This window comes from Capricornis sumatraensis, chromosome 5, assembly GCF_032405125.1.
Source record: "Capricornis sumatraensis isolate serow.1 chromosome 5, serow.2, whole genome shotgun sequence".
Classification (NCBI taxonomy): Eukaryota; Metazoa; Chordata; class Mammalia; order Artiodactyla; family Bovidae; genus Capricornis; species Capricornis sumatraensis.
In genome coordinates, this window is record NC_091073.1 from 105,612,106 (window position 1) to 105,640,036 (window position 27,931).

Genomic DNA, 27,931 nt, shown 5'->3' on the forward strand with positions numbered 1-27,931 from the left:
CATCTACACATTCATTTTTCCCTCTCTTTCCATCACCAGGCTATATACCAATATCTCTTACTTATCAAATCTACTCCTTTACTACCCACCATTCTTGCAGAAGAAATGTACAGAAATGGGATACCCATTTGCAAATCCAGCTTTGAAAGATGATGAAATAGTGATGGTGTGGTAGACGATGGAAATGAGAGATATTTCAAAATTTTCAAGAGCCCTTTTCTGGCGAGAATGTCTTCCATTAACAACAACAACAATTGTCCGTGTGTATGTATATGTGTGTGTGTGTGAGAGAGAGAAAGCTATCTTGCTTTCACTTGTAATAGCAAACAGAACCTGGCCCCAGGCAAGTCTTACTTTAATTCCCCATTTGAGACATTTCTGACAGCTTTGATCTAGCACCCAAAAAATAACATTCTTCAAATTCTCTACCTAACTCCTGTCCTTGTCTAAGACAAGATAAATTAATTCCCAGGAGGACTCCCTTGAACTGGTTTCAACTTCTCCATTCAGACACTTCTAGACTCCAAACCACAAATTAAGGAAGGAGATATTTCAGAGAGAGGAGGGAGATGAGTAAGGGTAGCCAGTAGCAGGAAAGGAATGAGTCAAATATTTGCAGACACATGCTGTTTGCCCAGGACTAGAGAGAGCTCTGATGGACTGCAGCACAAACCTATCCTCTAGGAGAAGATTAGGCATGTAGAAAAGAAAGAGATCAGAGGATGAACAAATGGCTATAGAGTCAGATTTGACCAAGAGTGTTTTCTTATGAAAGTGAAAGACATCTATAAGGGCTCTAAAGGATGAAAGAACTTTTTGAAATTGTTACATCTATAGTGAAATATTCCAACTATTCTAGAGTTATCCTAACTAAATTGATTCTTAAAGAGGAGGAATCACCAGACCCATTTTCACCCATTATTGAGTCCTACTGTACTTATTAGGGTTTCTCAGGGGGCGCTAGTGGTAAAGAACCTGCCTGCCAATGCAGGAGACATGAGAGATGTGAGTTTGATCCCTGAGTCAGGAAGATCCCCTGGAGGAGGGCATGGCAACCCACTCCAGGACTCTTGCTTGGAGATTCCCATGGACAGAGGAGCCTGGCAGGCCACTGTCCGTGGGGTCACAAAGAGTCGGAGACAACTAAAGTGACTGAGCATGCACACATACATTGTATTTATTAAAACCTCAAATTATTAGCTCATAATAGTTTGAAAACACACTTCTGTGTGCCAACTTCACCCATACATATGGTGAAACCCTGAGTGTCTACAAAATCCCTAATTGTCCCTGGCTCCATTGCGCCACCACATCCATAGATAACTCTTTATACTTTCCTTTGCCTCTTTGTCTCTTCCTGTTCCTCTTTCTCTTTTTCCACTTTCTTCATCTAGCACTGTCATTGGCCTTGTCCCCAGAAGTCCTGAGGGCCATCAGAATGACTCAGGGCTTCTCAAACCTGCACAACGGACCTTTGGGGATGGGCGATCCTGTTGCAGGGAATTGCCCTGTGTGTTGCAGCATGTTTACAGCTTCCTTGACCTCTACTCAGTAGATTCTGGTACTTCCACATCCCCTAGTCATGACACACAAAAATATTCAAATTGCCCAACTGTCCCATCAGTTCAGTTGCTCAGTCATGTCCAATTCTTTGCAACCCCATGGACTTTAGCATGCCAGGCTTCCCTGTCCATTACCAACTCCCAGAGCTTGTTCAAACTCATGTCCATAGTGTTGGTGATGCCATCTTATCCTCTGTCATCCCCTTCTCCCGCCTTCAATCTTTCCCAGCATCAGGGTCTTTTCCAATGAGTCAGTTCTTCCCATCAGGAGGCCAAAGTATTGGAGCTTCAGTTTCAACATCAGTCCTTCCAATGAATATTCAGAACTGATTTCCTTTATGATTGACTGGTTTGATCTCCTTGCAGTCCAAGGGACTCTCAAGAGTCTTCTCCAACACCACAATGCAAAAGCACCAGTTCTTCAGTGCTCAGCCTTCTTTATGGTACAACTCTTACATCCATGCATGACTCCTGGAAAACCATAGCTTCGACTAGACAGACCTTTGTCAGTAAAGTAACATCTCTGCTTCTTAATATGCTGTCTAGGTTTGTCATAGCTATTCTTCCAAGGAGCAAGGATCTTTCAATTTCATGTCCCATATGAGGGACAAATCTCCCCCAGCTGACAATCACTAGGATGGTTGAATCTGCCTCTATTCCTTACTAACCTTACAACTTGGAGTTTAAAAGAGATATAATGAAGTCCAGGGAAGGAGCAGAGAAGAAATCATTTCATAGTAGGAGGCCTCAAGATGAATCTTATTAAATAGGGAGACAAAGTTCAATTTGCCTACGGATTCTAGCTTATCTGGCAAGCTCAGGAATATCCTGAATCTGCTAGCACAATGCATTTTGTTTATCAAGTTATAACTTACCAGTTACAGGTAACGTGAGCTGCATTAGGATTGGCGGGGGATGGGCTTTGTATTTAGACCTCAGAGATGATACAGGCAGGAATTTTCAGCAGGCTATAAATATCCAATAAATTCTTGTATAACTCGTAAGGCCTTGTTAGGTTAATACAAGGTGTCATTTTGAGGCTTAGGATTTTGTTGGCATTTCACTATGAATTTGGGAAGGGAAGAAACCAAAGCACTTCATTGCTTCAATGGCTAGGAACTGCCATCCAGCTCATTAATAAGGTGTCTCGGGGACTTCACACCTTTCCAAAACCTGGTTTTTCTCTTGAGTGTTTTTCTAGCCTTAGAAAACAGTCAGCTAAAATCCCAGCTGCAAGTTAGTGAGCCTACAGGAATTTTGCCAGTTTTCAAACTTGCTGATGTTTATTCATTCCATGCAAGTTAATTCTCGAGTACATTTACTTCCATCTCATACATAAGAAAAGTCATTAGAAAGCATTTCAGGCTTTTTGTTGTTCACCTTGCAGGTCTTTCTCCTAATCACTCACTAATCTCAGACCACAGATGCTGATATTACCAGTTTCTGCTTTAGGAAACAAAAGATCTAGTATTAAATTTCCTGCCAGTTGGTTTGGTCACTTTCTGGATAAAACAAATGGCACCTCTAGCCCATGTATTTTATACACACAAGAAAATATCAGAATCAATCTATGTCATCTCAGCCTCCCCTTAGCATTTGACTTATTTCATCACTTCTGCCTTTTTCGAAATATGTTTCAGTTTTGGCTTTCATGATACCATCTTCTCCTTGATTTCCAACTATCCAGCTGCTCATCTGTCTCCATGACTCTTATTGACTGATTGTTCTCGTAACCTTGTGCTCTTCTTGACCACTCACTAGACACATATGACATTGAGCTCTTTTCTTTATGCAAACTCTCCCTAAGTGATCTCTAGCCTGATAGGTTCAATGAAGTAGCATTCCTTTCCTAACAACTCTCAAATTTCTGTGTCGAGGAATGAATTTTTCAATGAGCTTTGAAAGCCATACATCCAATTTTCTACTCACCAAAACTTCTTGCATCTAATAGGCAGATCAAAATTATTGCAGCTAAAAGAGAACTCTTCATTCACCATCCCTCCAACTCATTCCTAGTCCTGTCTGTCTGTGCTTGTAAATCTCAGCCAAATGAGAAAGGTTTTATATCCCCCTACTCCTTGTCTCAACCAGCTTTCTGATGCTCTGCTTAGGAAATTTCCTCACCACCTTCTCCCTACTCTCCAGCCATATTAGTTCAAACATCATTTCCCTCAGTTAAACTACCTATTTAATGAGCAGATTCTGGGCGTCCCTAGACAACCTTATACCAGCCTTCTCTTAATACCCAAATGGCTCCTGCTTTTTATAACTCTTCAAGGAAGTATGTGGTGCAAAGTAACACCCTGACACTCATCTTTGATCGCTGAATTGGTCATCCTATCTGGTCAGTGCACAAACTTTTGCGAGTGACATTTATAATGCAGCCGTTTTGACACCAGGGTTTGACCTGACTGCAAACAAACAACAAAAACAGGAAGATTTTGATACAGATCAGTACCATTAATCCTTCTGCAGGTTGTTATGAACAAATAATCAATACAATAAATGTCCTTATCATATTCTAGAGTCTCAACCATCCCCTGCTATCTGCAGGCTTGCACAAACACAGCATAAAGAAAACATGGCACAAAATATCCATCTATCAGAACTCTCATGCCAAAATGACTACATTGAATAAGTCAGGATAATAAATAAATGCATCATAAAACTAATTAGAGGAAATGTTTGAGATGCTTTGATAAAGCTGCAAACGTTTAAAATACCATGTGTAACAATTAAAAATTCTAAAAAAGACTTGAAGTCTATGGCTAGCAGTGCCAATCCTTAAAGGGTAGAAATCAACTCTAGTCTAGTCTTTAAAAACACTTAAAAAGAAAATGATATCTAGGTAGTGACTCTAGGTAAATATGCAAATAGTGGATACAGGAAAGGTTGTGCTCTATCTAAAAAATACAGTGAAATTTGCCTTCTAAGAGTTGGTGTTAAAAAAAAAAAAAAAACAAACAGTCCCAGAAGTAGAATTTATTTTCTCATAGTAAACACATCTAAGTGAATTTTTATCCTTTCTTTTGAAGCCAGATGGAGGGCAGGATTCTGGGATAGTGGGGTACTTTCTCTGAGAAATAAACATACAAGGAAATAAGAACATCAGGGCCACTTCTGTCATCCAGCCTTGGGATAATTAGGCTGCTTTGACTGAGGGCATAGCTATTGACCTACAGGGGAAGAAAGTTACCTGGATGCTACAAGGCACAGGGGTCTTTAAATGGTTTTTGCAAAATGATGCATAACCAGCAGGTTCAGGGGTAGTATAATAGACACCAAAACCCAGAATGAGATGCTACCAGGAACTACGATTTAGACATTTTAAGTCTTTCTCCCACATGGAAGTATATAGGGTCTAGGATAAGATTTATTTGGAAGGTGTCACTGGCATGCTATGACTTCCACATACCCCTCCCAGCTGGCAAGGGTACCGGGCTTCCCAGGGATAAGGGCTTTTATGGGACAACTGAGAGCTACTTTGCACGCACCCCTTACAATTTGGTGTGATGCTGTGCTGCTGCTGCTGCTGCTAAGTCACTTATGTCGTGGCCGACTCTGCGACCCCAGAGACGGCAGCCCACCAGGCTCCCCCGTCCCTGGGCACTGGCATCTAAATCATGCCTGGGAAACCTAACGGGAAGAGGATGGCTTGCAGAGGCCTGTGCTACACAGCAGAGATGGGAAAGTGAGGGAGCAACTGCGCTCCCAGGGAATGTTGAGGCAAAGGTAGCTGAGTGTTCTCCCATGGACTGGAGGTGGGTTACTAGAGAGAGGCAGGCTGGGTTTATTGGATTCTGTCTATGAAACCAGGATGGAATAATCAGATTGCATTTTAGAAAGCTGGTTTGATGGTTGCGGAAGCACAGAATTTACTCTCTTGTTTGTAAACGAGAAACCCAACTCCTGGTTGCTCCTGGCAGCCATCTTTGATCAGGAAAACATCTTGTCCAGGGGTGAAATTTCACAGAAAAGAGAACAGAGCAGAAAAACCAACAAAAGAATGGAGTTTGAACCGTGGTCAAATGGTACACAAAATTCACCCTGAATCTGAACTTTGTGCTGACGTAAAGCAAAAGACTCCCCGTCAAGCTAGTTAGAGTTGCGTTTTCTAGTATTTGTCACTAAAAGCACTTCACTTTATAATCTCTAAAAGATCTGGGAGGACAGCCACAGCCCAAATTTGTGCTAGACTAGAACTGTCCACTTTGCAGGAAAATGCCCAAGAATCAAAATGCCAGCTTCAACTTGCCTCTCGGAGTGAATTCTATCCCTTAAGGAAGATGTGGAATCTAATTCAAATGAGACATTAATTGAAAAATGGACTTCTTTTGGCCAGAAGGTAAGAAACAAGGAGAGTCAATTATATGTTACCTGGTAATGAACTCTCTGGGAGCCAGAAGAAACTGACTGCAGGTCCTAATGAGAAAATGGAAAAAAAAAAAAACATACCCACATATCTTGAGATTATTTTGAACAAGCTGCTTCCAAGACTCCATCAACTAAATGCCCAATTTTATATTATTAAACCCATCTGGAAAGCATCTTACTCTCCCCAATCCCTCAAGGCTAAGCAATGAAGATAATGCCAAAAATAATAAAAGCACACTAAGTTGGACTGAGAGAAGAAAGGCCATTTAGCTACTGAAACTTAGAAATCCTAAAACAGTGTTTAGAGGTGAGTGGTATAATTTCAAGGAGAGAGAAGACCCAAAGTAAAAGACAGGCGATTCTGTTGTAATTGATGGGGGTCATATTTAACTTGCACCTGGACTTTTGGCTTGTGAAATAAGCTGCTTAGGTCCCTTTAGGCGCTTAGGAAGAATTTATTTATCTAAGACCAAAAACATACTGTCATGATAATTGTGTTTATACCAATAAGTTGCTTGGCAAACAAGATTCCATAGACTCAAAACAAAATCGCTGACCATCTCTGCATGATCACGAAGTGCAAATTAACAGGACTGAAATTAATGAGGTTTTACTGGAAGATTCTGAGAGCCAGGCTCCCTGTATAAAGTTTTATAACTAAGTTGTTGCTACTGTCATGACCTGCAGGCTTCCTTGTTAATGAGCATAGTGATTCTATTTACAGATGTCAGCAATCCTCACACCTGCTTCCCACAGGCTTTATCAACTTACTGTCTAAGCCCAAGTTCAAAACTCTTCCTCTATCTGTGCTTGCTCTTTACTTAAAAAAAATAAAATCCTACTTTTAGTTGAATATTGGTGCAACGAGCCTAACCGTTATTTTTCAACAAAGTCAATTCACCAGTCAAATATTTTGCTAATGTGGGATCTTAAGTTACCCAAGTGTTTTATATATAAAAAAAGGTTTGTTATCAATTACAACTTTTCTATTACAGGTTTTTTTGAGGGAGGATCTACAATAAAAGAATATTATTTTGGGAAAAAAAAAAAAAAGAACAATCTACTATATATTCTAGGATTGATTTGGACCTGAGTCACATGCTAAGAAGTTTACCAATTTTAACATGCTTGAGTTATCTTTGGTAAATGTAGCCAAATTAAGCCACAAATATAAACCTTGTTGACTTTTCTTCTCTCACCCTTATTAACACTCACAGTTTGGCATCTATTTCAAAATACTCTGTATTCCCAATTCCAACTCTATCCATAACAAAGCTGAAGAGAAAAATCAGTAATTTTTACATTACTTTATGCCTCCTACCTGAGTTTATATCCACCAAAAGAAACAGAATCTAATGTTCAAAGCTAAATCTTTTGCAGCCCCAAAACTGCAAAATTTGAAGGGATTTTAAACACTATATATCTTCTTTATTTGTGATATTTATTTAAGTATAATGTGTGGTCTGGAAAAAAGTTGCTCATCTCGGGATATTTATCAAAATCACCCAACAGCTTTAAAAATACAAATGTCTGGACCACATCCCCAGAAGTGATTCTAATGTGCATCTTTCACCAAGAAACAAAGATAAAGAAGTGGCTATTTGCGTGTGTGTGTGTGTGGTGTGTTTTGCCATTTTCAGGATAAGATACTGAATACTCTCCCTTGAAGTTCTGCAAAAACAACCCATGACCACTGTAGTGATGAATCTGGGTTTCTGGGCTTTGCAGGTGCAGTTCAAGGGAATGTCACATATGAGACTCCCCTTTCTCGTTCTCAGTGCTAAGACTGGATTGAGAAAAAAATAATAGATTATTCCTTTTGTGTCCTGACACAAATTCTTTTGAGATAGAGGTTTTTCTTTCCTGTCGAAGCTACATTAAAAAAATAAACCTAGTTGTCTCTGACTGAAGTGTGTACTAGACACAAAGCACTAAGGAACCACAAATCTCTGTTTCCCTTTATTATTTATCATGCCCCTTGAAATTCTGTAGAGTTCAAAAAACACAGGCGAGCTGTCTGGCAAGACAAGGACTTCCAAGCAATAGTTAAGGATCACACTGGAGCAGCATCGTGCTGTCGTTAACCCTATCAACCCTTTCCCGTTCCAACCACCGGAGGCAGGGAAACAGCAGTGCGGGTGGGGAGAGAGAGGATGCAGTGTATGCTTAAGAGAAAGATGAGGCCACCATTTCTCCATTTCTCCCCAGTTGCCTCATTTTAGAAGTAAATAAAGATGGCTGGTAATCGACAAAAACAGAAAACTGAGCAGCATAAATGATTGGCTAAAGAAACTCACCTCCTGCAGGCGATCTATGTACATACGGCAAGTCTCCAAATCACAGTCTCCACGCACAACTAGAATGCCCAGTGGGATGGCTGAGGGCAAAGGAAACAGAAAAGTCCAAAATAACATATTTGATTTTTCTATTTTGGCATAAATGCATTTTTTACGGTTGAAAAAGACCCCTCATAAACAACACTGCTTTTTTTGATATTTCACTCTCTCCCGGCACCTCTCCTATGAGCTCAGTCTCTTTACCTATGCAGCTTTCATATTTTTTCCTTGCAGGATCCATCTTGCCCCTTGCCACCTGGCCAGCCTTCACTGCATTTTGTCTCAGTGGCCCTGACATGAAATATAATGTCATGGAAACTAGACTGACAGGGCCAGAGGCTGTTCACAGCCAGCTGCTAATTTATGCCTGCATTTGCAATAGCCAACGTACCAGGGAGGAATTAAAAAATCATGATTCTGGACACTTACCCCTTTCTCTCTTAAATGCATTAGTCTTAATCTTTCTGTCACATATTAGTTGTCTAATAAGAGACTCAAGCTACTCAAGGTACTGTTGCTACCTGGTAGCCAATACCAGAACTAAACAGGCAAGAAATACTTTAAAAAAAAAATGCTTCTAGAAGGTTCACAGCTATAAAATCCAATTGATTTTAAAGATGGTCAGTGTAAATGTAGTAGCAGCAGGACTTCAGAAATCAATGAGGAGAAGCTGTTAGGGGCTTTAAATATCTTTTCTAGGTGGTAGTAAATGTCACAGGATGACTTTAGTAGATAGAAACTCCTACTTTAGATATAGCCATAAGATTGTCTGAAATAATGAAAGTAGTCTCCTTCCCAAAACTTCAAAAAAATGTATGTGTACATTTCTGATTTTATAAGTATAGTTATATTATTAAACCCATGATTTAAAAAATATTTCAAAATCTTGAATCAACCAACTAGAGATTAACAAGGAGATGACAGGACAATGGCATCCACTAAAGATTTTTAAAAATCTTTCACTCATTGAATTTTTAAAGCCTCATCATTGATAAGTAGGTCTGAAAATGCAAAGTGCTAGGACTTTAAAAATGAACCATACAGACAATAAAATCCATTTAAACTCATGGGAAAATCATGAATTCACAAAGTTGTAGAGAAGACACACATATGAAAAATAAGATATGGAACATAGGCTATAGTAAATGTATGAACTTAAGTCACTTGAAAACTAGGCAAGAAGGACTAATTCTTGCCTGGAGGGTAGATTTTAGGCTCTCTGAAGGATATGGAGCCCCATTGGTCTTTAAGAGAAGCAAGAGTGGTCTAGAGAAAAAGAAATAGAATTTGTTTCTCAACATTAGCCCTAGATTGGCTCCTTAGGAAGATCAATACCACTGTGTCATACGTCTAGGTTCCCAAAGTGCTACACAATTAAACTGGAAGACATCCATCACCCTGTAGAGCTATGTAAGCCTATGAATCATATGGACTCTCTCACCACAGGAATAAGACTTATTTCCTTTACAACCCCAATATCTGGTACATATGTAATAAAACTTTGTGTTTTTTTATACAAAGGGGTGGAGGGAGGAGGAAGATAAGCTTAGAGCCTGTGCAAGTATGAAAGAGAAACTGTGTCTTTAAGAGCTAAGTCTATACAGGATAGACAAAAACAGAATTGGGGAGAGTAGACAGTGTGCATTAGGTTGGAGCTTGCCTTTGTCTGTTCTTCCAGAAGCTAAGCAAGAGAACAGTAAGCAAGTATGTGAGGAACCATGCAAGTGTCATATGTTTGGGGGAACAATAATCTGGAGAAATATTTTTTCCCCTCTCTTTTTTTTTTGTATATAGCTAGAAGTATCCAAAAAAAGTCTTCAGTATGGCAATCATGCCTCTTTGAAAGGAATGAAAGGGAAATTCAATAAAGAGATTCCTAAAAGTAGTTAATAAAGTAATTATCCTCAACTAGATTACTCAATAGGTTCAAATAAGGTGATCTAGTTAAGTAAGAGAAGAATAAGGATTTCTAATCTTTGACGAATGCAGAGGAAAACCTAGAAGTTTGGCCTAGAAAGTAAATCACACATTGTGGAAACAGAATACAACTATACTTATCATGAGAATCCATATATGAATCTTGTTTAATGAAATTTTCTCTTAATTTCAAATATGCAAATGCAGAGACATAAAATCCCATTAATATTTACCTATTTACTTAAATGAGGAGGCATCTTATATGGGAATGCAGGAATTTGGTCAACACCTCGGATCTCCTTCTTACTACCAATGCCTAGAGTTAGTCTGGTCGTAAATTCAATATACTTGGTAGAAGATACTTTAAACTACACTTAGAGATTGGATATTCTAGACCCAAAATAATGAATGTCTAGGAAAAAGTTTTCCAAGATGTGTCATTCATTTCTACTAAGAGTACAAAATCAGCAACTTTGCTGATTCCTCAAGAAGCTAATTAAGAGAAATTGCATTTGATTGATATTAGCTATTCAATTAGGATTAAAAAAAGGAAAAAGGCATCCTATATCACAATTTCATAATACAGTTACTGGCATTTGTTGTCAAATTTATCCTATGAAAGTACTACTGTGCATTAGAAAGAATTTTCTCTTGGATTCATAGCCCAATGCTCTGGTCTTACAAATGATTCATGTTAGTTGTTTGGTCTTGAAACTTAATTCCTTTGATCCTTTGATCTTAGACAGTATATTAAAAAGCAGAAACATTACTTTGCCAACAAAGTTCTGTCTAGTTAATGCTAGATAGTAGTCATGTATGGATGTGAGAGTTGGACTATAAAGAAAGCTGAGTGCTGAAGAATTGATGCTTTTGAACTGTGGTGTTGGAGAAGATTCTTGAGAGTCCCTTAGACTGCAAGGAGATCTAGGCAGCCCATCCTAAAGAAAATCAGTCCTGAATATTCATTGGAAGGACTGATGCTGAAGCTGAAACTCCAATGCTTTGGCCACCTGATGTGAAGAACTGACTCATTTGAAAAGACCCTGATGCTGGGAAAGACTGAAGGAGAAGGGGATGACAGAGGATGAGATGGTTGGATGACATCACCAACTCGATGGACATGAGTTTGAGTAAACTCCGGGAGTTGGTGATGGATGGGGAAGCCGGGTGTCCATGGGGTCACAAATAGTCAGACATGACTGAGTGATTGAACTGAACTGAACTTGATCCTTGGATTGAAGGCTATAGGATTTAGAATAGGTATCTTCTAGGATTTGGGGAAGATTAAATGCAATACTATATTTAAAAATGAATATCCAGAACATCAACATTAGTTCTTCCTCACTCCCTTTACTAACTTTTGTAGGCTTCCCTGGTGGCTCGGGGGTTAAAGCGTCTGCCTGGAATGCAGGAGACCAGGTTCGATCCCTGGGTCGGGAAGATCCCCTAGAGAAGCAAATGGCAACCCACTCCAGTACTCTTGCCTGGAGAATCCCATGGAGGGAGGAGCCTGGGAGGCTACAGTCCATGGATTCGCAGAGTCGGACACGACTGAGCGACTTCACTTCACTTTTACTAACTTTTGAGCCTCTTGAGCTAGAAAATTGGATAAACCAAAAATCTATTTTTCAATGTATTGTGCCACAAGGATTAGCTGGTAGTAGTTCTGTAAGTTATAGTCTGCTTATTTAAAACTAACTTTTACTCTTTGATGGAAAAGATAACTGTAGTACAAAAATACTGTAATCTGACACTTCTATTTGAGGCTTTAAATGGTGAAGAGAAACCAGAAACTTGTGTAAAATTGCCACCTTCCTTTTACACTGCTGACAACCAATCGCCAAACCTCAGTGAAGCTTCCTTCATCTTAATTGGGAGCAGTGAGAATACTTCTCACCCAAGCATTAGCATTACTATTCCTGATCTTGATGATTCATCTTATTTTAGTGTTAAGAGATTTTATTTGACTGCAATAAGCATCAGCCAATACTGAACCTACATAATGGAACTTTTATTGCAGGGCTCAAATGGAATTTACAAGTTCTAACTAAGCAATAAAGAACAAGCTGGTTTCTATGTTAAGAAGGCAGATTTAACACATACTTACTTCTCTTGTGCCAGAAACACTACTAAATTACAGCACATGCATTTTAAAAAAGATAAAAACCAACAAAAAGAGAGAGTAAGGAGAAAATGGCCATGGATAACGCAGACGGAAAACTCATACATAACTGACTCAAACACCCTAGACAGTCTAATTCTAAACTATACGTGGGAGTGGATAAGAACCAACACAATTTACACTGCAAAACCGTCAGAAGATGCGCTACCCAGAAACACCATTTGCAGTTAAAATAAGAATCACTGGATATTAAATCACTAGATTCTACCACCTACTCTTGGTTAGGTGCAGTTACTTTATAGAAAACGGGGATTAACTAATCATCTCAGAATGCAGAGATACCCAACTTGTTCCTCTCACTAGGCTTTCCAGAAAGCTGGCAGTCAGACCACACATTCTTATAAAGAGATCTGAAGAGTCTTCTCTGGGGAATCCTCAGAGAGTTAAGAGAGAATACTCCCTCCATGAAATATAAATATGATTATATTAAAAGATGAAGAATATGAAGAAGAAAATGGATCATTATTCAGAGAACAAATAGGTCCTTGAAACTGGATAGAACGGAGTTTAATAGAAGGGTTAGAAGATGAAGTTGAAGAAATCTTTACAAAAGAAGAGCAGAAATAAAAGGAGGCATAAGAAAAGGTAAGGAAAATAAGACTGGCCCAGTGGTCCAACTTTCGAATGACAGGAGTTCTAAAAATCAGAAATAGAAGTAGTTAACAGAAACAAACAAAAAATCAAGACTATTTCTTAAAACCAAAGAACATCAGTTTCCAACTTGAACTGCCCAACAAGCACAGTAACTAAAGGACAACAGGAAGACATTTTACTTTGAAATTTAAGAATATTGGGAACACAAAGAGGGGTCTACAAAGTTCCAAACAGGAAAAATTAGACGGCAAAGACAATGGGGATTAGACAGTTTTAAATTTCTCAAAGGCAACTGCACAGTCACAGAAGCAAGGAAGCAATGGGTTCAGAATTCTATGACTTTTACACAGAATTCAAACTACCAAACAAGTTCAAGGACTGAATAAAGGACATACCCTCTACTAAAAAGTTACTGCAGAACTTGCACCAACAAAAGTTGAATTTGGAACAAGAATGAGGAATGCATGGGATATAATGAGGAATCTAACAAAGAAAAAAAACCCTCCAAGGCGATGGGGCTAGAGGATTCTAGGGTGAGGGGTATATTGGAGCACAGTGACTCAATAGGCCAAGATGTAGAGAGCTGTCATCACCGAGTCTCACCATCACAGGAGAGATATTTTTCCACCTAAGGACAGAATGTCTAAGTGAGTCTGAACCAGTTTTCTAACAGTCACTCCAAGATTTACTCTGCCTTAACCTGTTCTTGAGAGCAACAGTTAGGTCTTGGTGAAGGAGAAAAATTCAAAAAAGTCCATCCCTTATAACGACAGTTCCACATGATAGCTAGAACCCACCCTAACACCAACACCTTACCAAATGCTTTCCAGAATGCAATCATGATCTTGCCCACTAAACCTCACAGAATGGGTGCACAGGTACTCTTGGGGAAGCTGAAAAGTGTTAGTCACTCAGTTGTGTCTAACTCTTTGTGATCCCATGGATTATGGCTCCTCTGTCCATGAAATTCTCCAGGCAAGAATACTGGAATGGGTAGCCATTCCCTTCTCCAGGGGATCCTCTCAGATATTGAACCCAGGTCTCTTGCACTATTACCATCTGAGCCACTAGGATAACTGAAGCCAGACACTATTCCTCAGATTCTTTCCTGATCTTGACAGCCTTCATCTAAAAGTGAAAGCATCATCACTTCTTTGCACAGGGAGGTTTAAGATTGCTACTTGATTTTTCAAAACTGCTGTATCTGAATGAGGGATGCATTTATTGATGGTAAATACATATGTATGAAGAAAATGGCAAATAGAGAAGTTAGCATACTGGGATTATCTTGGTAGAAGAGGGATAAGGTGAGGTATTTGTTCTGCTTCTTAATCTGAGTGGGAGGTACATGAATGTCCATTTACTATTAATCTTTAAGTCTATGCATTAGATACACATACATATGTGTGTATACATATATGTATATGGGTATAGGTGTATATGTATGTGTGTGTATATATATATATATATGAACATTTATGAACAGAACAAGTATGTGTGTGTGTGTTTATGCATATTTCTGTGTACAGTATCTCAGAATTGAAAATAAGAAATACAACCTATCTGTGGCAATTGATTTTACTGATAGTGGTGCCAAAGTTCACTGTATATTCTCTCCAATGTTTTCTGTGAATTAAAAATATTCTATATTAGTATCAAATAGGAAAAAGTAGAGAAGTCATCAAAAGCCCCCAAATGAAACCTACTGTTGCAATCCATCTCTAGTAATGGACACCAGGCACATTGAACAGTCATAATTTCATGGCTCATCATGGCATGTGTATTTGTTTGTGGGTGTGTGTATATAATAAGCAGCAGGATTACCTTGCTGCATCACCTGGGCCTCAGAAGTCTCTAGAGAAGCAGTGTCCAACAGACCTTTCTGTATGTCCAATACTGGAGCCACCAGCCACATATCAAACTAAGTCCTTGAAATGTGGCTTGTGTGACTGAGAAATGGAATTTTTATCTTATGCAATTAAAGTTTAAATAAACATATGTGGCTAATGAGCATTATGGTTTGTTCTCTGTGGAACCAGAAAGTTGAATGTCCTTAGTACCAGATGTAATATATGTCAAAACCATCCATGTGTTAATCATCCCACAAATAGTGCAAAAATCCAACAAACAAAACTTCTTTGGTCTTTGCCCCTACTAGCTGGATCTAATGTGCTTCCTAATTTCTAACAGTAGTATTCCTTGGTTGACTGAGGACAAATTTATTTCCCTTACTCTATATCCTACCTTTCTTAATGACTTCTCTGACTCTCCTTCTATCAAAATATACTTTCCGATCCTTCTTGGCACTTTAGTATAAATGAATAATAATCAACTAAAGAGTTAATCCTTTAAGAAGCATCTGAGTTTTAACACGTTTGAAACCTAAGCTAACATTATTGCCATAAACTGAAGGATTGTGCCCCCCAAATTCACATGTTGAGGTCCTAACCCCAATACGATGGTAACTGGAAATGTGCCTTCTTTGGGAGATAATTATAGTTAGATGGGGCAATGAAGGTGGGGCCTTCATGATGGGATTAGTGCCCTTGGAAGAAGAGATGCCACAGAGCACTCGCATGCTCCCTCTCTCCTGCTTTGGGAACACAGCATGAACCCAGCAGCCTACAAGGCGGGAGGAGTGCCCTTACCAGAAACCAAATCGGCCAAATCAACCAAGTCCTTGATCATAGACTTTCCAGCCTCCGGGACTGAGAGAAAATAGATCCCCATTGTTTAAGTCACCAGGCTAGGATTTTGCTACAGCAGCCCAAGCAGACTAAGACAATGACAAAACTATGACAAATACAGGTACAGAAACAGGAAAAGATATTGTCGAGTTGACCGGTGATTCTCAGCCCTGAGAAAATTATACTATCAATTACCTCTCTATAGCTGAAACGCAGGCACTACCCTGGCTTCCTTCTCAGGCTTCACCATGGCCTCCATTAACCTCCTTTCCCTATCTGTGCTTGTTTAAACGCCTCATAATCCAGAGGGTGATTAAATTAATTGGTTGAGAAATCCATTATATATTTCACATCGCGTGCTCTCGATTTTATGTCTGAAATAAAATGTCAACAGTTCATGATAATTAATTTTGTCTTCTACAGTTGAAGTTAGGACTACCTGAAGTCATTATGCAAATTTATGTCAAGTAGTGAATAAATTAACACCATTCATCTTTAATAAATTCAAAATTTTCTAGCAACCAGTACACAAGTATACTCTTTTATCTATAAGAAACTTCTAAAGTATATATGCACTAAAAGAAAATATATGAAATATGGTTTCTAAAATATATATTTCAGCACAATTGATGAACAGAGTCAGGAAATAAATCTGATGTAGGCTCAGATATCTATATATGGAACTGAACTGCCCAAAACATTGAAAACCAAAGTTCTTAGAGGCAATTACATAGAAAATTCCTATAGTTTTCACAAAACTTATAAAATATTTTTCAGAGTCAGAGCATGTGTGTACATATGTTAGTCACTCAGTTGGTCCAACTCTATGCGACCCCAGGGACTGTAGCCTACCAGGCTCCTCTGTCCATGGGATTCTCCAGACAAGAATATTGGAGTGGTTTGCCATGCCCTCCTCCAGGGGATCTTTCCAAGCCAGGTCCCCTGCATTGTAGGTGGATTCTTTAACAGATGAGCCACCTTAAGAAAACTTGAAAAACATTTTTAAAGAGTCAGAAATATGATGCAAAAGACAACCTGTTTCCTCAAGACAATAAGTTATCTGACTGAAGACAGAAGATCCTTGGGGACCAGGTCTGAAATGAACGCCTCTCCCCACTCCCCAAGATCTCTGTAGCCTTTTTATTCTGGTACTACCACAGGAGTGTGAGCAAACTGCATTAAGGTCAGTGAATTCACAACGTACAGGAATCTGAGGTGAAAAAAAACTGCAAACTTCATGGGTTCCCATATGCAAAACTCTTCTGCTGGACTGAGTGAGGAGTGGTCATCCTCACCTCACCCAGCTGTTCTGAACCTCAGCCTGGTGGTTCGGAGAAGCAACAATGATAGCAGGAGGAGGGTGGCTGAAGTCAATCGTTTTCTTCTGTTAGTGAATCCCACCTCCACCTTTGGACTAGCCAGCTGTGCCAAAACAGACTTTGTGCATATGTATATTCTGGGAGCATACTCTAAACCATAGTATATTTAAAGCTATACCTAGATAGCATATTAAAAAAGCAGAGACATTACTTTACAACAATGGTCCATATAGTCAAAGCTATGGTCTTCCCAGTCGTCATGTACGGATGTGAGGGTTGGACTATAAAGAAGGCTGAGCATTGAAGAATTGGTGCTTTCGAATTGTGGTGCTGGAGAAGACTCTTGAGAGTCCCTTGGGACTGCAAGAAGATCAAACCAGTCAATCCTAAAGGAAATCAATCCTGACTACTTATGGAAGGACTAATGCTGAAGCTGAAGCTTCAATACTCTGGCCACCTGATGTGAAGAGTTGACTCAGTGGAAAAGATCTTGATGTTGGGAAGGACTGAGTGCAGGAGGAGAAGGGGGCGAGAGAATGAGATGGTTGGATGGCATCACTGACTCAATGGACATGAGTCTGAGCAAACTCTGGGAGATAGTAAAGGACAGAGTAGCCTGGCGTGCTGCAGCCCATGAGGTCGAAAAGAGTCAGACATGACTGAGTGGCTGAACAACAAAAGAGGAAAAAGGCAGTAATGATTATGTGATACGAAGAAGGAGAAGCAAGAATGAGAAGAGGAAGGAAAGGAAGAGCAGGGTGGGAAGGAGGCGGAGGAGGAGAAGACAAAGTATTGAACACAAGCCACGTACTTGCTTTATGGTGTTATTTAACCTTTACCACAATCCTAAGAGGTGGGTATCACTAGTCCAGTTTCTAAAATGAGGAAACCTAGTCTCAGGAAGATGAGGTGACATGCCCTGAAAGGTCATGGCTAGCACATGGAGCACCCGGGCTTCGTCCCAGGCTTCTCTGACCGGAAAGCCTGTCTCCTGCATTATCCCTCCTTCTCATTAATCCTGGGCCTCACAGGTGATGGAGTCTCTCCTTTCAACACTGAGTTCAGAGCAGCGAAGCCAGAAACTGGTGACAGGCTGACCGGGGAGTGAGGGCAGAATGACAAGTCCTGTACCCAGAGCTACACAAGAACCGGGGAAAGGCTGTGATACTCCAGAAGCAAGGCCAAGGCGAGCCATTTCAGCCTGGGACAAAGGAGTATGGCCCTGGGACTCAGAAACTATGAGTCAAGACACACACATGCTTCATAAACACACCTGGCAGGGGCGGGATCACTTTTAAAGACATGCCATTCCCTTCCCCTTTTTAGTTTTAAAGACACACCATTCCCTTCCCTTCCCAATAGGCCAGCTTCTGAGACTGTGATAAGTCAAGCTGTTGATAAGTTCTAACCATATCTTCAATATAAGAGTCACAGAACTAAACTATTTCTTACTTTATATAGAACTACATGCTACTACTAAAATATTGTGAGCAGGATTATGGGGGCAGTAGAGGCAGCAAGAGTATATCTGACTTTAATCAGAATCATTATGGACAATCATGTGGTTTGTTTTGCTATTAAAATGACTGCATTAGAATTTCCCGTACAGAGCTGATGAGCTAATTGACATCATAAAATAAATGTGAAACCATGTTCTCACTTGAAGTGGAAAAAGTTCATTATGTCAGATGCACAAGATATTACAAATCTTTCCCTCAGATTTTTGATAGAGCATTTACTTAACATTAGTTTTGGGTTGTCAACATTTGATATCATCTGGTAGTTTTGCTGGGATAGGTTTAAACTACATTAAAACATTCATTTTAATATTTGTTTATTCTTGGTAAATAACTAATTAGAAAAATCAGAATGGCAGATGTTTTTGATCATTTTGAGTACTCAATGAACTTAACTTGTCCTTGATTATTCTCCCATTTAGTATGTGAATTCTCCATGCAAAGACAGATATGGTGCCTGAGTCATGGTGAGGATTAAAGATGTCAGTGTCTGCAGAACACAGTATCTGCAAATCAATTCTATATTCATTCCTATAAGCCTTATTAAATTCATGGATTTCTTCTAATTCCATATCAACATGTACCAGCCATTCATAAACTCACTTTCAGCAGATCAAATGTAGTGACTTCTATAGCAGATGATATTGCAAAAAAGCTTCTAAAGGCCAAGCCTAAACCAAAGCATACAAATGAAAGAATCAACCGAACCTGCAAGGAATCACAGCTGGCTGCTCTATGACACAAGCAAAGACCCTTGGAGCCAAAGCAAGAAAGAACCACCTTTGCCACAAAATCCACATGAACCCGTTACTGAGATTTATAAAAGGGAGAAACTGCACAGCAGCTAATTCATTCCCTGCAAGACACTGTGATGTGTTCAACAAGGTATCACGATGGAAAGAAAGGGCTGAAAGCTCAGCAGTTAAGAGGAAAGAAAGGATTTAATTATATGACACATGAGCAATTATAGTGCAGTTCCCATTCAAACAGAGCTGCAGCTAAAGGAGCTATTTACCTATTCAAATCACAAGATATCTTCAATGGGATCATTAAAAGAAGGTGTGAGACCTTAGGGAAAAGCGTCTCAGAAACTGCAAAGGTTTACAAAGATGGGATTTTAAGCTCTAAATATACACAGAAAAATAATAGAATTTCAAAGGCTCTGTTAAGGCTGAATAAAAAGGTTGCTGCTTTCTGAAAAGAACAATAAATGTAACAATGGGGTTAAAAATTTGTAAAACAGAAACGCATTCTGAATTTTATGGGCAAAACCATCAAAATGCACAGATAATCTTAAAATGAACGTCGTTTATGCTAACACTCTTCAGAGATACACTTTTAAAAGGCTGACATTCCCTTAAGCATTAATTTTAGGTTTACTGACATAATCAATACAGTTTGTCAAAGCTTTGCTATCTTTCTATCAATTTATAAGCAGTTTTAAAAAGACCCTGATGCTGGGAAAGATTGAGGGCAGGAGGAGAAGAGGGTGGCAGAGGATGAGACGGTTAGATAGCATCACGGATGCAGTGGACATGAGTTTGCGCAAGCTCTGGGAGACAGTGAAGGGCAGAGGAGCCGGCACGCTGCAGCAGTCCATGGGTCACAAAGAGTCAGACACAAGTAAGCAACACAAAAACAACAATATGCCATCTTCAGAGGCAAATAGTCTGAAAAAGAATTTTTTCCCTAGAAAATAAGATAGGAGTGAAGCCAGGTAAGCTTGGGTTTGGTAGTTATATTTGATGATAGAAATAACATCAAAAGCATGATCCATAATAGAAGAAGTTGATGACTTGGACTCAAAATCAAAACTTCTGCTCTGTGAAAGGCACTGTTAAGAAAGCAAAAAGACAAGACAGAGTGGGGAAAAAATATTGGCAAAACACATACCTGATGAAAGACCAGCATTCAAAATATGTAAAGAACTCTTAAAACTCAACAATAAGAGGGTCAATGAAAAAGTGGACAAAAGATCTGAACTGGCATCTCACCTAACAGGATGCACAGATGACAAATAAGCCTATGAAGCATATGATGACAACAAAGCATATTGTTGATTAGTTGCTAAGTCCTGTCTGGCTCTTTTGCAATCCCATGGACTGTGGTCCACCAGGCTCCTTTGTCCATGGGTTTTCCCAGGCAAAAATATTGGAGTGGGTTGTCATTTTCTGCTCCAGGGTATCTTCCTGACCTGAAGATCGAACCAACATCTGCAAAGCTCCCGCACAGCAGGCATATTTTTACCGCTAAACCACTGGGCTTTCCATTCATGTGTTATTAGAGAATTGAAAATTAAAACAACAATGTGACCCTATTACACATCTACTATGACAGATAAAATAGAAAAAAAATGAACAATTTCAAATGTCACTGAAAACCTGGAGCAACAGGAACTATCGTTGTTGGTGGGAATGCAAAATGGTAGAACCTCTTTGGAAGACAGCTTAGCAGTTTCTTACAACTTTATACAAACTCTAACCATGTGATCCAGCAATTGAACTACTTGGTATTTACCAAAATGAGTTGAACATTTGGCCCCCACAAAAATCTGCCCATGAATGTTCATAGCATCTTTATTTTTAACTGCTGAAACTTTGAAGCAACCGAGATACTCTTTGATAGGTGGAAGGATAAACACAGTGGTTATCACACAACAGAATGTTATCCAGCAACAAAGAGCAGAGAGTTTCCAAGCCATAAAAGATGATGGAGGAAACTTGAGTGTATACTGTTAGGAAAGAAGCCAGTCTGAAAAGGCCACATACTGCATGATTCCAACTATATGGAATTCTGGAAAAGGCAAATCCAAGGAGATAGCAAACAGATCAGTAGTTGCCCGGGACCTGCGGGGAGGGACTGATGAACGGGTGAAGCACAGAGGGTAGTCAGAGCAGTGAAGCTGTTCTGTATGATACTGTCATGGTGGACACATGTCCCACCTCTGTGAAAACCCATAAAACTGTAGAACAAAAGGATGAATCCTGTTGTAAAGTATGGGTTTTAGTTAATAAGAACATACTACTGCTTTTGCATCAATTCTAACAAGGTACCACTCTCACACAAGATGTGAACAGTAGGAGAAACTATGTGTACTGGAGGCTGGGGGGAGCTTGAGGGGATATATGGAACTCTACTTTGACTTCATTTTTCTGTAAATCTAAAAGTTATCTAAAAGGTAATGTCTATTTCATGCGTCGAACCTGGATTGGCGATCTGTTTCACATAAGATAATATACATGTTTCAGGGTGCTCAGGGCTGGTGCACTGGGATGACCCTGAGGGATGGGATGGTAGGAGGGGGGTTCAGGATGGGGAACACATGTACACCCATGGCTGATTCATGTCAATGTATGGCAAAAACCACCACAATATTGTAAAGTAATTAGCCTCTAATTAAAATAAAATAATAATAATAAGAAATTAAGAAAAAAGTAATGTCTATTGATTTAAAAAAATTAAAAAATCAAGAGCAAAGAGGGAAAAAAGAAACCGTTCTGAGTTTCCCTCAGACAGATACTTTGCTGTCACCAGAGAATACTGACATACAGAAAAACAAATATTATTTGCTTTCTTAGCCAGAGTGTAACCACTATTCAAAAAATCAACAAGATGATAAGGGGCTGGAGGGGAACATCAAGGAGGGGAGGTCGCGGACCAGAGAAAGGAAAGCCCTGAGGGAGGACGGCAGGGGCCACGTAGAATCTTTCCATGTTACCTCATTAGTTCTGAATGTGTCAGGGTTATCAGGGCATGAAAATTCTAACTTGATGGCTGATGATAATTAGACAGAATGAGTTGGCAATAGTTCAATCCAATTTTCTCCCTGCATACTACAGGTTTATCGTACAACAACCTGTCATTGTTACCTGCCCACTGTTCACCTGGAACCAAGAGGGGAAGTTAATGGGCATATTAGCATTCAAAAGGAAACATAACACCCTGAGACCCTTCCATCCCACCATGCAGTGCCTGGGTCTGTCAAAGGTTTCACAATCCCCGGTGCTCGTGATGAAAAATGATCCTAGAGTTTGAACTTCACGGCTTGAGCTGAACCTAGTCCTCTCCCCAGTTAATTTAAAATGTCATCCATAAGATAAAAGTCACTATGCAGTTTCCACTGCATTTGATTCGAGGATGATATTTTGAAGATGTGTTTCCCAGAAACCAGCAGGTTCTCTACCAATCTGGGTTTCAAACTACAGGTCAAATTCTGCTCTTTATTCTGATGGTATACAACCTAAGAAGGCCATCCAAGGAACAGGCAAGTCACTTTTCTTTTTAAATACTCTGGCAGTAATAATCTTGAATAATTTATGGTATTCATGTTCATTTAATTTGGCAAACTTGTATTGTATATATAAAGGATTGTGCCAAAATATTTTTCAGGTCTACAAATCATGCACTTAATTAGTCAACAAACAAGTTTTACGGATTTTCTCATGCCAGAGACAGTCTTGTGCCAGACTCCCATGCCAGGAGTTGGGCATATAATATCAAGAAAGACACACTTCCTGCCCTCAAGGTGTTATAGGAGAGTGGGAAAGGGGAGTGAAATAAGAACAGCCTCGTGATGATACACACTGTACAAAAAATGCTGATAGCCAAGAACCCAGTGCACTTGGGACCACAGTGCAGGATCTCCTCCCCTAAGGAGTAAGTTCCCAAGTAAAGAAAACAATGACATTTGACAGAAGACACAAGAGTTTTTCTAGACAAACGGACTTCTCTAAATCTTAGATCATCCTTAGACTCTAAGAAACCAAGGCATGAAAAGCAGCAAATGCTCAGGACTGGGAATGTTAGGGAGGTGCAGAGTAAAAAGGGCTGAGACCACGGCCAGAGGTTGATTTGTTTATGTTAGGAGCTGGAACTTTATTCTCAAAAGGATTGGCAGATGAGCAAAGGTTTGCAGCACAAAATGGTTTCAGATTGACACTGACTAATGTGGGGCTTTGGAGAAGGAAATAGCAACCCACTCCAGCGTTCTTGCCTGGAGATTCCCAGGGACGGGGGAGCCTGGTGGGCTGCTGTCTATGGGGTCACACAGAGTCAGACACGACTGAAGCAACTTAGCAGCAGCAGCAGCAGCAAGGTGGGGCTTAAAGTTGCCCTCAGCTTGACTAAACTTTGGACAAGTTTCTTCCTGATTGAATGGCCCTGATCTCCCGTTTGTAGAGTACTTTATTTTATAAAAAAAATTATGTATTTATTTGGCTGCACTGGGTCTTAGCTGTGACATGCTGAATCTGGTTTCTTGACCAGAGATCGAACCTGGATTCCCTACATTGGGAGTGCAGAGTCTTAGCTACTGGACCTTCAGCAAAGTCCCCAGGACTTACTTTAGAAAACTTGCAATTATTAAATTCTTTCTCTGCCCTTTTGAGAGGTAAATCTTTTCCCAGCTATCTGCTGGTTCTACAACGCTGGACATCAATTCCAAAGAACAACCCTGGATGTCACTCCCTAAGACTCTAGGACCCATCTCTTTGAAATGTAATTGCTGGAGACTTCTTTGGTAATCCAGTGGTTAGGACTCCATGCTTCCACTATAGGGTGCCCAGGTTCAAGCCCTGGTTAGGGAACTGAGATTCCACAGGCCATGTGACGTAGCCAAAAAATAACAAAAAAATGAAAGAAACAAGATGAATTAAAAAAAAAAAAAACACCTGGAAACAGATACATGAAAAATAAACCAATAAAAAAGAAATATAATCATTCATGAGAGTACTCCTGTTCCCAGCCTCAACAGGTGGCTAATAAGTGACAATTAGCAAACACAGACAGCCTAATCAAATTGACTCAAGTCCTCCAGTATTTTTCCACTTGTTCACCCCAGTTCTTGAAAAGTCTCGGTCTTCTGTTCTGGCAGAGTTCACTTTCTTTCCCCTCTGCCATTGTCTTGACCCCTGTTGCAACAGTCTTGAATAAAGTCTTCCTTGGCTGTTTAACTTTTCTGTGCAATTTTTCTTTGACAACATATTAGAGAATCCTTTGGCAATGTGGAAGGCAAATTACTGGAAAACAAGGCAAGTGGCAGGAAGGTGAGTTAGGAAGCTAGAGCAGTAAATGAAATGAGTGACACTAGAGTCTGGAACAGAGGAGGGACAGTAAAGGCTAGAGAGACACGTGAAGGAGATATGACAAACCAGCTCCATAATCAACCGGACGGTGAGAGAGAAAGGAACCAGGGGATTTAGAGTGGCCGTGACGGTTACCACCTTCTCACACACTTGGTGCAGAGAAGGCAATGGCACCCTACTCTAGTACTCTTGCCTGGAAAGTCCCATGGACGGAGGAGCCTGGTGGGCTACAGTCCATGGGATCACTAAGAGTCAAACACGACTGAGCGACTTCACTTTCACTTTTCGCTTTCATGCACTGGAGAAGGAAATGGCAACCCACTCCAGTGTTCTTGCCAGGAGAATCCCAGCGACAGGGGAGCCTGGTGGGCTGCCGTCTATAGGGTCGCACAGAGTTGGACATGACTAAAGTGACTTAGCAGCAGCAGCAGCAGCAGCAGCAGCACACACTTGGTGACAACAGAGCAGACTGGGGCCTGCTGAGCTAGAGGGAGGGTGGGAAAACCAAGAAGGCAGGATAGAGGGAGGCTGGGGAGGGAGAGAGAATAGAAATAACAAAAAAGTAAGTGGCCCTTGGAAAGATGGTTGATAAGACGCATTTATAAATGCCTCAAAGGCAACTGATAACACCTAAAATATCTGAAAGGGACTTCAGAGTTAGAATGTTGTTATAGGCAGAATTGGGGAAAAGAATATTCTCAAGTCTGGAGAATAACAAGCAGGTAGGGGGCTTCCCTGATAGCTCAGTTGGTAAAGAATCTGCCTGCAACACAGGAGACCCTGGTTCAATTCCTGGGTCAGGAAGACCTGCTGGAGAAGGGATAGGCTACCCACTCCAGTATTCTTGGGCTTCCCTTGTGGCTCAGCTAGTAAAAAACTCACCTGCAATGTGGGAGACCTGGGTTTGATATCTGAGTTGGGAAGATCCCCTGGAGAAGAGAACAGCTACCCACTCCAGTATTCTGGCCTGGAGAATTCCAAGGACTGTATAGTCCATGGGGTCACAAAGAGTCAGACACGACTGAGCAACTTTCACTTTCAGAGTGAGGGGGGAGAGAGGGGAGATTGTCACTCCCCAGACATCCACCCAAGGCTCAGACCGAGTCATCTTGGGAAATAAGAGTCACTGATTCTTTTCTTCTTATCTTTCCAGTCATCAGCATACAGCACACGATGAATGGAGAAGAATAGGTAAGAAAGAGAAGTTCAGAAACAAACAAACAAAAAAGACGTTGAGGCAGTCTTCTGAAGAGATGAAAGGGGTCAGGGAGAATGCAACTCAATCAAGGCTACTATGTTTAACATTGCATGAGCTTTCTTTTTTCCTACTTTGGATAAATGTGGTTCATGTATTACTGCTAAATGGAGTAGGAAATGGCAGCCCATTTCCAATGCTTGTGTGGAAGTCTCCACAGACTAAAAAGCCTAGCAGGCTACAGTTCATGGGGTCACAAAGAGTTGGACACAACTGAGAGACTAAACACATTACTAGTAATATTCCAGGAGCAAATAAAGGGAAAAGGCCCAATGTGTTTAGTCACTCAGTCATGTTTGACTCTTTGCGACCCCCTGCACAGTAGCCCACCAGGCTTCTCTGTCCATGAGGATTTTCCAGGCAAGAATACTGGAGTGGGTTGCCATGCCCTCCTCCAGGGGGTGTCTTCCTAACCCAGGGATCAAACCTAGGTCTCTTGCATTGCAGGCAGATGCTTTACCATCTGAGCCACCAGGGAAACCCAAAAGTCCAAATACGGTCTTCTAATTAATAATAGAAACCAAAGGTCAACGTCAAACAGTTCTAGAAAGTGTCATATCTGAAAGTTTACTGACAGTGATGTAAAGTTCTATTTTTGATGAAAGGAATTTCATTTCAATGAAGATTTCTAACGTCTGATACAATGAAATTCTAGTACAACAAGGTGGTTTATAAAATTCCTTGGAATGCACTGCCAGTGTTAAATATGACAGAAGCATTTAACTGTGAGGTTCCAGAAGGCGCCTGACAATGGACATTGGAAAATAACGTAACTTTTGTCCAGGTACGTTCATTCAGAAGGTAATATTTGCAAAATTCCTGGATACAGGGAAGAACCACCACTGATAATTTACTGCCAGCACTCCAGCATTTGGGAGGGAGGGCTTCCCTTGTAGATCAGTTGGTAAAGAATCTACTTGCAATGCAGGAGATTCAGGTTCAATTCCTGGATCGGGAAGATGCCCTGGAGAAGGAAATGGCAACCCACTCCAGTATTCTTGCCCAGAGAATCCCATGGACAGAGTGCTACAGTCCGTGCGGTCACAAGAGTCGGACACAGCTTAGGGGCTAAACCACCAACGAGTACTTAACAGTGACATGAAAATGCTGGCTACGTGGTTTGGCTATCCAAACACATGTGAAAATCAAGATGGAATATTAAGGGCTCAAAAGCAAGGATTCATAACCATACTCAAAATTTCAATACTGTACTCAAAATGATGTTTAGAGACACTGGTTCACATCTCTTTCACAAGTTTAACATGCTACTGTCCATTACACATGATGGTGATGGGCAAGGTCACTGACAGATGCTGAAGGAACATTCAGTCAGGCAGCTCTGAACTGAGCTGACTGGGTACATGTGAAGAATTAGTCACAGAAGATGTCCTAAGATCTGCTGTAGAGGCCCAAGTCTCTCTGTGGAAGCAAAGAGTAAACGATGTAGACAACTGCCATGTAGCAAAGTGAACTGTGGTGGCCTCTAAGAAAACACATTGCCAGCATCTGACAACCAAGGGAACACTCCAACCCTCCTTATCAGTGACTCCGGAAGGAACGCAGTGCACCAGGGATTTGGGAAGCCCAGTAAGAATTAAAGAGGGCTTTCCACCAGTATGAACTTGGAAGGCCTGACGCTCTTACCTCTGTAATGAGCAAATAAAATTGTGGTTCTGAATCAATCAACAAAGAGGTTATTTTCAGACCAGCATACATTTCTGTCCTTGGTTCTATTCAGTTCAGTATCTTTACCCATAAACTGGATCAACATACAGAAAAACTATCCAACTTGCTGAAGATCAAACTATCATACTATCTCTGACTACAATGTTTGGCTAGAAATAGCCTGAAATTTATATTACTCTGTGTTTAAGTTTCCAGTTTTAATTACTCAAATTCCAAATGGAGAATTATTTAGCTTGATAGTAGCTTGGGCAAACAGAACCTTTAAGAAAAGGTCAGCATTAACATTTTAGTCTTCCATTTTCCTCAGCTCATTCTGAAACATCTAAAGAAAGCAATTAGCTTATATTCCAATACCCTGAATTTGGAATAGCTGGGAGGTTGGGCTTTCTAGGTAGCTCAAGTGGTAAAGAATCCACCTG

At 40.3% G+C, this 27,931-nt stretch overlaps 1 protein-coding gene across 2 annotated transcripts in view; it reads right to left on the reverse strand.

Annotated features, from left to right (window-relative positions):
* The window catches only part of DGKI (diacylglycerol kinase iota), a 504,155-nt gene that overhangs the window by 96,312 nt on the left and 379,912 nt on the right, over positions 1-27,931 (reverse strand). For both annotated transcript variants that reach the window (XM_068972548.1, XM_068972547.1), the window contains 2 exons: positions 8,234-8,313; positions 5,940-5,984 (listed from right to left, as the gene is read on the reverse strand). In XM_068972548.1, the coding sequence (XP_068828649.1) occupies positions 5,940-5,984; positions 8,234-8,313 (125 nt within the window). The remainder of the gene's footprint in view (positions 1-5,939; positions 5,985-8,233; positions 8,314-27,931) is intronic.